The sequence below is a fragment of the Trachemys scripta genome, chromosome 8 (genome assembly GCF_013100865.1).
Source record: "Trachemys scripta elegans isolate TJP31775 chromosome 8, CAS_Tse_1.0, whole genome shotgun sequence".
Taxonomy (NCBI): Eukaryota; Metazoa; Chordata; order Testudines; family Emydidae; genus Trachemys; species Trachemys scripta.
In genome coordinates this window covers 12,094,156-12,106,740 of record NC_048305.1, presented here as the reverse complement: position 1 = coordinate 12,106,740, position 12,585 = coordinate 12,094,156, and the positions used below count along the sequence as shown (strand labels likewise).

Here is a 12,585-nt window from a genome sequence, read left to right as displayed (position 1 = left end):
CATCCTGGCTCCACTGAAATCAGTGGGGCTAGGACTTTAACTTTTCTTTTAAATATCCATTTTGTGATTGTGTGTGTTGATTTAAAACATGAGTTTGAAAAAACATTGGCAATATCAACAGTTATTCTATGTAGAAGTGGTGCTACTAACACCAATACCCATGTACTCTGTGTAAACTGATGTATTGTCTTCCCAAGTCTTCAGGCAGCCTGAACATGAAGTTTGAATTCTCATTTATGTCAGTGGTGTGTTAGCTCTGAAAACTACTAATAATTTAAATGTCAGCAGCTAACAACTTCACTGCTGATCAAATGAGCAGAACGATTCAGCTAATGTGCTGATCCCAGAATCCCCAAACTGCCTCCTTTTGCGTATCTAGATTTTAAAAGCCCCAACGCTCCCTACCCCAACATGCAAAATCCTCCAGCTTCCCGTTACTTCTATGATACAATTATAGACTGGTCAGTACAGTCTGTAGTATACTGAAAATGCTGGGACAGACAAAATAAATTGAATATCAAAACAACACAAGCTACTGTAGTGATTGTATTCATTTTTATATTTAATGCAATAAAACATTCAGTTTTAAATGTAAATAAAGCTACTGCAGAATGTTCAGTCTGCTGTACCACAAAACCCATTGTTTAGGTCCAGAGCACAAAGGATCTTGACCTCATTTATGAAATGGCTACTGTAACTCCATGGGGATTGGAAGAGACTTTCCAGAAAGGCAATTTATCAGTGGAGGCAATGCTTTTGGTAACTGATCTGATTACTGGTCTGGCACTTATGCTGTTTAAGCCTCTGTTCAGATGAAACCTTCAGCATTTCGCCTGACATTTCCCAGAGATTACAAGATACAGGTGAACAAATCTATGGCAATTGTTATTCATTTGGAAGATTACTAATTTAAAGCATTCTGGGGCCTTGATTCCAATGGGCTTTGGATCAGATCCTGACAGACAGCAGTAGATATGTTTTATCTAAATAAAGCTTCAAGAGAGGGAATTCACTTTACATGAAAGAAACATGGTTTTATTGCTAAAAATCCAAAGAGAGTTATCCAGATTTCATGATTGAAATTTTCATTCTAGTGACTGAATGGACACAGTTATTAGGCCTTCTAAAGACTTTAAAAATGTGGCATAAAACACTTAAAAATAAAGACTTTTAAAAGAGAGAATATTCTGTGTTACTTTTAGACTCCTAGGGTTCCCCTGCAGTAGAGAGAAACTCTGGGGAAGAGTCATGCAGGCATGCAAAGGGGAAAATCAGCTAATTGGGACATTTGCCATCACCACAGACCTATCTAAGTTGCATATAGGAGAAGGGGAAGAGCAGAGTAATGACCACTTTGTGCACCATGCCCTCCCTTTCTCCTGTTACACAGAATGAAACCTGGGTAACAATAACAATAATATTCGTCAATGGTCAAAACAGCCTTATAACATCCCCTTACTTTCAACTGAGAGTGAAGTGTAAGCCCCTGTTTTCCTAAGTGGGTGTGTGCTTTGAGGCAAGTATTCCCCGTGGCCTCTCATCCTAAATTGGACTCATTGGTCATTACACAGAATTGTACTCAAACAAGAGGGGATGCTGCAGCTCCCCAGGCTTCCCCCCCCCCCCTTTTCTGGGAGTTATTGTTCTTCCTTGTCTTCATGTGAAAGGGGAAAATACAGTCCATCATATCTTTTACTTTGCTCTATGAATCAATGAGTTGTAAAATTGTTTAAAAAATCTGATTCTGTCATTTTAAAAAGCTTTGGAAGTGGATATCCATCATCATAATGGCACAAAGTTTTTTAAAAAAATCCTTTCCCTAGGGTACAGCATAGGTAGTCCTTTTAGAAACAGTATGTTCAATTAACACTGGGTCCTCCACATAAACTGATCTTGTATTATGGCAAAAATTTGAGACCTCTTCTTCGCACGTATTAACGTTGATGCTAAAAATAAAGAGAAAACAAGTTATGTATTTGTAATAGGGAAATGCTCATGGTAGTGAAAGCAAATGATACCTGAATTTTTACTCCAGTGAAATAATAGGTAGAAAGAAGATACGAGTACTGGATATCTTGCAACAGAAAATTCTGTAGAATACAACTAGTATCGATTTCTTGTTCTCCATAAGGCAGAGCATATTTAGTTTACATCTGCTGACAATAATCAAAATACTTAAAATAAAATCTTACTCCCCAAACAGTTAGCAATATAGTTACTTGAATAGTTAGATTGTTCTAAATCTAAAATAGCAAAACCCATAGAGCAATTTTCAAATTTGGCTGTAGTGCTGAATAAAGTAATTATGGGATCTGAACTTTATTCATTTCTGAATGTAACACTCTCCAACTGTAAAAATACGGCCGCCAAGAAAGTAAAACAAACAACCTGTTCAGCATTCTTGGGCACTGAATGAAAATTTACATTCTGTTTTAAACTACTTTTAAACAGCACGAAGAACTCACACTGACTTGTACCTACATTAGCTTTAGAGGATTTCCTTAGCATAATAGAGTACAAGACTTACACAAAACCTACTTTATTACATCCTAGTGTAACTTCTTGTAGAGTTTTCAAGGAATAGTTTTATATAATCCCCATTAAATAAGAATAAAAGTGCATCCCTGTGCACGTACGCACACATACAGAGCTTGGGGTACATCTATACTTACTTCCTGGTCCGGATGTAAGCGATCGATCTTCTGGGATCGATTTATCACGTCTTGTCTAGACGCGATAAATCGATCCCGGAAGTGTCGGTACTCCAGCTCAGCCAGAGGAGTACGCGGCATCGACGGGGGAGCCTGCCTGCCGCGTCTGGACCCGCGGTAAGTTCGGACTAAGGTACTTCGAATTCAGCTACGTTATTAACGTAGCTGAATTTGCGTACCTTAGTCCGAAGTGGGGGGTTAGTGTGGACCAGGCCTTGGTCTTGAAATTTCAAGTGATTTTGCAAGCAACTAGATTTTAATAATCCAAATTGTTTAGATTTGCATTTTAAATTAATGTTTAACTCCCTGTAAAGCCCAGAACCAACTTTGGGAGATAAGCTGAAAATACTTCGGCTTTTAACCATATAAAAATGTCATTTAATAAGATTCGGAACCCCCTCTTCACCTGCTTATATATCCAAAAAGTGTTAAACAACTAAGAGAACAAGCAAATCATATACATAATTTTAATGGCTATCTTTTAAAATCCCAGTTATCTCACAGTAACTGCTCACTTAGGAGTTTGCTATCCTAAAAAATGATAAAAATACAGGAGATCTCCAATAATGACCCCAAAAATGACCCCCATTTTCAGAATATAACAATTTGGAACCATTTATTCATGAGAAGACACTTTTTGTACTCTCACAGTGCCTCATTTAACACCACCAAAAGTATTTAGAGTCATATTAATAGGCTTTGAGTGTGGAAAATAAAGCTTCCAAAATCAACATGAAGGACAGCTGCATATCTACTTAAGGCCTCTAAATGTTGTCTAAAAGAGAAGCGATTTCAATTACTTCTCCTCTTGGGAAGCTGTTACCATTATTTGTTTGTTTGTCTTTTCCTAAGGGGGGAAGGGGGAAGAGAGAGAGAGAGAGAGAGAGGCTAAATTGAGTTAAAAAAAACTGAGCCATAATTTAAATTCAATGATTCAAACTCTGCCTGAAAACAACAGGCAGCTGTTTCTATGGCACAGGGGTTTACTAGTTTGTTTTGGGGTTTTAGTACTTGGTTGTCACAGTACTTTCATTTATAGTTCTACTTCTTATCTAGTTGTAAGAGAGATATACAAGCATTCCAGCTCACCCACAACCCAGCCAGATAAGATTAATGCCTTGATCTTGCAAACACCAGCATATGTACGTAACTTTAAGCACATAAGTCGTTCCTAAAGTCAATGGGACTATTTACATGCTTAAAGTTAAGCAGATGCACTAGTGTTTCAGGATTGGGGCCTTAATCCTCTGGGAATTAGCTTCTCATCACAGTACTTTTTGGAGTACATAGCACTTGCAAAGCTAGTGATACAATTCTTCCAGTGAAATACGTAAAAATGAAATTAGTGGTTTCCAATTAGCAGAATGGATAATAAAAATGCTTTTTAATCAATTGTAGAAATATATTTGACCAACATTTCCTTAGTAACAAAAACTGAAAAGCAAATATTGCAAATATGCTAGTAGCTCCACCACCAATTTATAACTGATCCATGTGTAATATTCTTCTGGGATGTTGTTATTAAGAACGCTGTAAGACGCACAAGAATGAGAGGAGAGAATTTTAGAGTAGTAAAGCAGAACTCTTAGGAACAAGTACTTGGCATACTTTTCTTGAGACTTATTGGTTCTGTACATCGCACAAACCTGGAAATTTGACATAGTATCATCCCCACAAAGCAAGTTCTGAAATTCTAAACTGAATAGTTACCTTTTTCATTATTTCATCACGTGTAGTAAAATGTGGTACATCTTCAACTTCAATCCCCTCAGCCATTTCTATTACCTTGTCTAAAAGGTCTTTGCTGTAACTATAATAAAGATAAATGCCTGTGAAAAATTACCAATCCCACATTAAGAAACTGCAGTGCACTGTATTATAAAACTAATCCTCAAAGGTCTCAATCTGGCAAGGATGTATCTTCAGTTCAGTTATAAAGCCGAATGAAACAGTCATCTCTCAAAATTTAAATACATATAGTTTTTGTGCACAGGTGTTCCATACTAGTTCTGCAGCAGCACAGTGTTTAAACCAAAGTTATACAACTTAATAACATAACCTTTTGCACCTTTACACAGACACAGCAATGCTGGTCATGGTTGTGGGGTTTAGATCAAAAGTTTTCCCTACAGTGTTAGCTTAAGATATAACTCAAGCATTGGCTCTAACCAGACTTCTGTATACACACACGTCTTCAGCTCAAGTTAAGGGGTGCTTTCAACTTTGGGGTGCATATTGAAATGTAGATCCTACTAACACTGGAGCTCATAATGCAGTGCTAACTCAGCTGTATGCTAATCCAGTCACGTGGTGCTGCAATGTGTTGTTTTGCAAGGTGATGCTCTCACTGGAGCTAGGCTAACCTGAGAGGCATTAACTAAATTTAACAAGGCAAGGACCACTACAAAAACAGAAGTGTTTTGTTGTTGTTTTTTTTAACTTGGTAATAACTAATACGTGTGAGCTATCCCGAGGTAAACACACACTGAAGACAAAAGGTGCTTTAGTTCTACAGCAAGATAAACTCTCCCCCCTCCTGGAGCTGATCTCAGCAAGTTTGCCTTGATGTGGTAAAACTGAAGTGCCTTCGTGCTGTCTTCACTGTGCGTTTCCCTGAGGGTCGCTCACACACGTTAGTTACCTCCAGGTAAACCCGCCCACCCCTTTTCAGCAGCCACGGGGAGCTCGGAGACGTTCAGACCCAGGAGGCGCGCTGATGGCTGGAGAAGGGAGTGTACAGGGGTCTCTCCTTGTACTAACCTACGGTGTAGGGGAAGGAGAATGACGGAGGCAGGATAGAACAGCTGACCCTCTCCCAAGGACTCTCCACCTTAGCCCGGGGGTGGGTTCAGTGGGCTGCCTCTGCCAGCAGAGAGAGCTGGCTGCACTTAGGGGATGGGGGGCGGAACCTCCCTCCAGCTCTCTACAGGTTCGGGATGGGTCACTCACTAGCCCGCACCTGCAACCGAGAGGGGAGGATCACTGCCCCCCCACACACACCTGTAATGGGGGGGGGGGGGGGGGGTAGGGGGGGGGTTCCCCCCCCCCCCCCACCTGCAACGGGGGGGGGGGGGATTCTCTGGCCCCCCACCTGCAGCCCAGGAAGAGGTGGTTGGCCCACACCATGGAGAGCGAGAGCAGATGGTCGATGCGGCCAGCGGGCCATGGCGCTTCCCCCACCCAGTCCGGGGGCAGGTTCCGCAGGATGAACTCGCGGCGGGCCTGCCAGTGCCTCTCGTTCTCCGAGTAGGAGCGGAACCGCTCGGGAAACTCGGCCTCTTCCACCTCCCCCACCATCCCGGCTACCATCGACCCACAATGCAGCGCGCACCGGAAGTAGCTACCACCGACTCTTCTCCCCCCCCCGGAAGCGTCAGGCTAGAGCGGCCCCAGGAAGTCCGCTCTGACCTGCACACTCGACTGCGCTGGAAGATCTCGGCCCGGGTGGCTGTGCTTTACCGCAGCCGCCTCTGAGCAGCGGGGCGCAGAGCCCCTCCCCCCACCCGAGCTCGGGCTCACGGGGGGGTACGAGCCCCTTTGCTGAGAGGCCCCCTTGAATTGGGGCCAGCTTCCTCCAGACACTATATCCGGGCCCCCGCCCCCGGGCCCGGCTTCCCCCGGCGCGGGCCGGAGCCGCCCGAGCCCTGCGTCCAGCAGACACTGACCGGCAAAGCCGCCCCGCGAGCGGAAACCGGCAGGTCGGTGGCCGCTGCCCAGGCGGTGCCGGGGAGCGGGGAGGCCCCCCGAACCTACCCCGGGACCGCTGCGAGCGGAATGCCCGGCCCGGGTCAGGCGCAGGGCTGGGGCCTCCGCAATCCCCGGGCGGTCAGCTTCCCTCCTGGGGGCTCAGCGATAAAACCAAACCGCCCGACCCTGCTCTCCCTTCCTCTGGTTTGACACCTGTAACGGCACTAAAGTCAGGGACAAGGCTCCTGGTTTATGCGAGTGGGAGAGAACCAGGCCCAAAGATGAACACTCAATGGTCAGATTTCAGGGCAGAAGTAGATTAATAATAAAATGCCTTCAAGAATCCTGCTGGGGCTTGGCTTAAAAACTAGACTAATGACCTGGAATGAGGGTGACCGATGAAAGGGTCAAGTCTGCAGGTCACACACAATGATTTGGGTTCTCAACCTCTTTACCATTGTGGGCCTCATATGCAATTCTCTCTATGTTATGTGGGTCATATCCACACTATATATATATTCACACACTACCTGTTGGCCCTGAGGATGTCACATGGACTGCAGCTGTGGGCTGCAAGCGGCAGGCTGAGAACCCCTGCTCCATACTCAGAAACACTGTGAAGAATGTCAAGGCCCTAATAAAGCTAGGAGATTAGATGACATGTTGGCATATGAAATTCACTGCGGGCAAGTGCTTGGTGTGATGTATGTTGGGTCTTACAATTTGAACTATTTATACGTATTGCTGGGTTCTGCATTAATTACTCAATAAAAAAGCCTCTGTGTCACCATGGTTAGCTCATTAAAATGTTCAGTAGTGATCAAAAAGGGATGGATAATTATGGAAAATATTTTAAGGACAATGTAAATTGATGGTGTCCTCTCATCTTGATTATTGTGTCCGCTTCTAGACACTTCATTTTAAAAAATACATAGAAGTTGTCTAGAGAAGGGCAATAAAAATTATTAGAGGTTTGGAAAGTCTTCCAAAGAAGAAGCAATGGAAAAGGTCTGTGCAGTTAAGAGAGCAGATTAACGGGGGGTGACATGATAGTCTATAGAGGTATAGAAAATAATGAATGGTATAGAGAAAGTAAAATATGTGTATTTATTTACCCTCTCATAATACAAGATCAACGGACATCCACTGAAATTAAAAGGCAAACAATTGTAAACAATATAAAAATTTACAGTAAATAGAGATGCCTTAAAATTGTCTCTAGAAAGAAGAGCTCTCGTTTGGTCTTCTATAAAGTAATAGGTTACTGATGCTGGATTCTTTTTGCATTTACAAAACATGAATTTAGCGAGGGAGAATGTAATAAACCAAGATGGAATTTTGCTAGTATTAAGAGAAGTTAGTGATCAAGATAGACTTTGATTTTATATCTTCTCTGGGATATGGTTTATTAATAATAAAGAAGTTCATAATACCTTTCCTTTCCATAGACTTCCATATAAAAGTCTGAAATCAGTTTAGAAACATTATTAAATTAATCCTCCCAGCATTCCTGTCATGTAAGTAAGTAGTGTTAGGCCTATTTTACAGATGGAGAAACTGAGTTTGAAGGGCTTGTTCAAGATCAGAGAGGAAGTCTGTAGTGGACCTGTGAATGCAAATGCAAATCTGTAAATATCTCCTGACTCCCAATCCTGGGCTTTGACCATAAAATTGTCTTTCCTCCCAGATTCAGTACAGAATTTTCATAGGAAGAAGTACCAAATATTGAACCACCAACACTCTTGCTCTTGGTTCCCTAGAAATCTTTCATCCAAATGCAGACCTGACCAAAACTTAAGTCCTGATGCTGCAAACACAAACGTGCTTAACTTTACTATTGTGAGCAGTCCCGCTATTATTTCTCACAGTCCTTACTGGGACTATTAGTAAAGTTAAGCATGTGCATAAGTATTTCCAGGATCAAGGCCTTAGGGGGTGGGATGTGATGAAATCACAGTTTGAGATGGCACATCCATAGCTTCTTGTGGGAGCAGGAAGGTTTTGAAATAATAGTCAATGAGTTCAATGTGTCAAACAAATAAATCTTTAGATATTTAGCAAGTAGAAGCTCCCTAAAAAAACCTGACTGATCCATCAGAATGATACTTAGATAATCTGGGCATCATACAAATGCCTACTAGATAGGATTAGATACATAGATTTTAAAATATTTTTGCAGTGAGCCTGTAATGAAAGCCACTGAGGGTCAGAGAGTGTAGTTCTTGACAAGTGTCCAGTAAGAGGCAGCATAACCCTCTCATGCCTGTTCCACTGTGGATTCAATACTTAAATTGTTATTGAATTGGTTAGGGCACCTGCCTGGGAGGTAGGAGACGGTGGTGCAGTTCCCCTGCTCCAATCACTCATTTGTCCACAGTGGCAAGCTTCAATAAGAAGAATACACATCAGCGTATCCTGTAACTCAGTGCTTAGAGCACTTTCCTGAGAGGTGGGAGGCCCCTGTACAAATCCTTTCTCCCTCTCAGGCAGAGGGGGTAACTGAATGTGGGTCTCCCACATCCCAGGTGAGTGCTCTAACCACTGGGATAAAAGTTATAAGGTGGGCATTCGGACCACCACCTCTTCATCCTCCATCAGCTGGGTTTTGAATGGGACCCAATCTGGTAGGCAGCCTACTGGATTGGGCCTCACACTCAACAAATGCCTACCTTCTTGTGGTTTGTGAATTGCTCAGGGGAATAGATGGGATATACGAGTTTGGAAGCCCACTGGGAGGCAACAGTGCACGTGCTTCTCTCTAGGCAGGGGGGCCAAGGGAATTTTTACCCTGAAAACTTAGGTGCCAAGTGAGTTTAGGCACTTCCAGGGTTTGACAAGAGTTTTGTGGTTTGCAGTGGAGCCTAAAGCTGGGATTTAGGCACCTAAATCTCAGGTTTAGGCACTTAAATACCTTTATGAATCCCACCGTCAACTCCACAACACTTTGACTATTTAAAGAAAAGTACTGTGGGAGGAAAAGGAGGAAGGAGCTAGACTCAGAAATAGGCAAGAATTAAATAAAAGGCCTTACTCCCAAACATTCCCACTTCTCAAATTATTGTGAACGTAAAGGACAGAGCAGTTCTTTTTAAAACAGAATATACGCTGCACTATGAACTTCAGTCTGACTTCTCTTAGTGAAGATGGGTACTGGAGGTTTGGGGAAGGCTCTTTGAGCTGGATGGTATGGAATTTTGAAAAGCTCCAGCAAGTTTGGATACAAGTATTCAAGATGACATTCAAACTTTGGACTATTCCCCCCACCCTCCAATGTTCCTCTTGCACCTTGAGTCTCTGTCAAATCACAGTTATCATGAGCTGAGAACACCCCCCCCCCCAACTTTAGATTATCTGTCATAACAGTTGTAATTAACATCAAAAAGTTATGGAAATTGCTATATTCTCCAGAGATTTTCCATCATTCTTCTCTGTTTCTGCAGTACCAATAAAGATTTTAAAACAGGCTATCTTCTGTGTTTAGAACTATCCTGCCAATGATAATTAATATTCCAGTTCCCCATGTCTGTGTCAATCTCTTATTTATATTTGTGATAGTTTGGCATTTCTAAGTCAGGTTCTGTGAAAGCTCTATCCTGTTTCAAAGTAAGAATAAGACTCTTAAAAATAAATTATGCTCTTCTGTGTCCCAAATGGGGCAAATTGTGCCTTTTCCCTTCTGAGTGCTCTTCCAAGGTATGCAGCATGCTTTTTGTTGGCCAGTGAGAAGGCCAGTAAAATAAATAAAATACTTTTGTCAATTCCAGCATGGAATTTTACAGTCTGGAATTTGATAATGTATAATGAATTATTCCTGCCTTTAAACACAGCAATGTCAAGAAGAGCTGTTGCACACAGGAGTTGGTGGGCTGGTGGGGCCATTGATTGGAATTCAGGATATCTGGGGTTCTAATCTTGATGCAGCCACTAACTACTGTGATCTTGGGCAAGTCATGTAACTGCTTCATGCCTCAGTTTCCCTATCTGTAAAATGGAGTAATGAATCTTAAACTCATGATGTTAAAGGGGTGTTAACTGTGTCTGGTCCAGCTTGAGTAATTGTGACAACTACCATCTTGGATGACACACTGGGGACCTGTAAAGTTAAAAGCATGAACTATTATATCTTGAGCTAAAGTGCTGTAGCTGATGCTATAACGTGCTCCTATCTTCTAATTGGGCACAGATGGGGACTTGTAGATACGCACCCCAGTGAATTACATACTGCTTCCTCTGATTAAACAGATCTCATCCTGAGCATATGAATAGTTCAAATCTGATGTGATGACTTCTATTTTGGTCAGTATGTCCACAAAGCCATTCAAAAATTCCATTAAAGGTTTTAGAAGCATTACATTAGGTAATGAATGTTTTATTGACTTAATATTTCTTTTGTTTTCATTCAGATCTCATTGGGTATGGAGAGAAGACCATAGGGTTGGGACTGTGGCCAGAGTTCAATCATTCAAGCAGATGTCTGGTAAATGCTAAGTATTATTATTTGATGTTAGGGTGGGAGTAGAGTTTGAGGAGTTTAGACTTTGAAATACAGCCCTTTCATATTTCTGGAGGGGCTGCCTTGTCTTTTGTTACTAAACAAAAAGGAAAATAGAAATGCCATCTCTTTTGAATTAATTATGAGTGACACAGCTCTTCCAAAAATCTGTTTACACATTACTGACCTTGTGATGTGCTGGTGAGAGATTTTATTTAATCATCTCTAGCTTTCAGATTAGGTCCAACTTCACTTAAAAAGGCTGCTTACTTTACTTGTTGAATGGGTCACTGCACGGCCTATTCAAGTGTTTTTATTGTGCTAGTTTCCCTTGAAACCCATTAACTATTTTGTAAACTGAACATTTGATGCTTGTGAAAGTTGCTTTACTGGTATCCTTGGAGCCTGAAATTTATTGTCTACAGAGATCTTTAAAGTGATCTTGTGGAATTCAGGTATTTGTGGTTAAATGCTATGGACCTCATGCTGTTCCTAAGTGAAATCTAAAGGAGTTTGCCAATGGGAAATTCAGTGAGAGTAAGAGCAGGACGTTTATTCACTGGGGAAGGACAGGAGTAGATAAGTCATATCTAGGTGAATTTGTTGTTGTTGCTGTTTTTTGTTTGCACTTGTGTGTGTATGTTTTTGCTTGGGTTGTTCTGTATTTTAAACAAAGAGAACAGAAGAGATTGAAAGCATTCAAATTAAGATGAATCTGCATGACACTTATTGCAGGGCAGTGTCTTGAGGGGACAAATGCAGCGTCTTCTCTGTTTGATTTATGGCCAGTGTCTTTCCCTGAAGTGTCTGTGACATTTTAGGAGGCCACTGAATATCCCTCCTGGGTGCTAAAGGTGATACAGTCACTACCTCTTTCTGAGAGTTGGGAGCCAGGGGTGTTCTCAAGCAGGTAAGATCTCTAGTCAAGAAATGGATCCATAATTATGATGATTTCACCAGCTAGCTCTCAGGTAACACTGAATCTCCTGGCTTTTGGATAGATAATCAAGCAGGTCCTGGTAAAGCAGTTATGGTAATATCTGCAGTCTTCAGACTCCTTCCCCAGGCTACCACAGGTTATGTTTGGACCCAGCTTCCGGTTCAACTCATATACAAAGCTGTGAGGATGGTTAGTAAGGAAAAATGGGATAAAGTGTATAGGTTATGCAGATGACACTCAGCTGTATAACTCCATTGTAGATGAGTCAGTGTCTACAGGAGGTTGGGGTTTGGCTGAGGTCTAGCTGGCTGAGGTGTAATCCAGATAGGAGAGATGTTAGTAGGTTGGGGAAAGTCACAGAAAGAATTGGCTATAAATGAATCCTCCCTCAGTTAGTGATGATTGAAGCTGGTATTTGTGAAACAGGTTTGCAATGGGGGGATTTTGGTAGACCCATTTTGCTGCTGAATGTGGTGAAATGCCTAGTAAGACGAATGTGACTTTTTGGTTTGGATGCATATTGTGCTACACCTATTCGTGATGGTCATTGGTTCCCATGATGCTTTCATGAAGGTGTTTTGTTGACTACTCTATTTTAACCTGCTTGTGCAGCACCACAAACACTGGGTGGAAGGAGTGTGCATTTGAAATATTACTATAATTGTAAATTCTTTAAAAAAAGAACAGGAGTACTTGTGGCACCTTAGAGACTAACAAATTTATTAGAGCATAAGCTTTCGTGGACTGGGCTGTAG

At 41.9% G+C, this 12,585-nt stretch overlaps 2 protein-coding genes across 2 annotated transcripts in view; one reads left to right on the top strand and one right to left on the bottom strand.

The window, feature by feature from the left end:
- Positions 1 to 544: 544 nt before the first annotated feature.
- CDKN2AIPNL (CDKN2A interacting protein N-terminal like) lies at positions 545 to 6,047 on the bottom strand. The gene is made up of 3 exons (XM_034778417.1): positions 5,803 to 6,047; positions 4,422 to 4,521; positions 545 to 1,946 (listed from the first exon to the last, which is right to left on the bottom strand). The coding sequence occupies exons 1-3, from the start codon at positions 6,018 to 6,020 to the stop codon at positions 1,935 to 1,937; spliced, it is 330 nt and encodes a 109-aa protein (XP_034634308.1). The 5' UTR covers positions 6,021 to 6,047; the 3' UTR covers positions 545 to 1,934.
- A 4,808-nt stretch (positions 6,048 to 10,855) lies between these two features.
- JADE2 (jade family PHD finger 2) overlaps positions 10,856 to 12,585 on the top strand; it is a 216,727-nt gene continuing 214,997 nt past the window's right edge. Inside the window, exon 1 of the mRNA XM_034778226.1 lies at positions 10,856 to 10,875. The gene's annotated coding sequence lies outside the window, so the exon portion shown is untranslated. The remainder of the gene's footprint in view (positions 10,876 to 12,585) is intronic.

Excerpts from the sequence above, each read along its gene's own strand:
- CDKN2AIPNL (XM_034778417.1), bottom strand. The coding sequence starts at position 6,020 with ATGGTAGCCGGGATGGTGGGGGAGGTGGAAGAGGCCGAGTTTCCCGAG. Across the intron at positions 4,522-5,802 it reads CACCTCTTCCTGGGCTGCAG|TTACAGCAAAGACCTTTTAG; the intron begins GTGGGGGGCCAG and ends TCTTTATTATAG.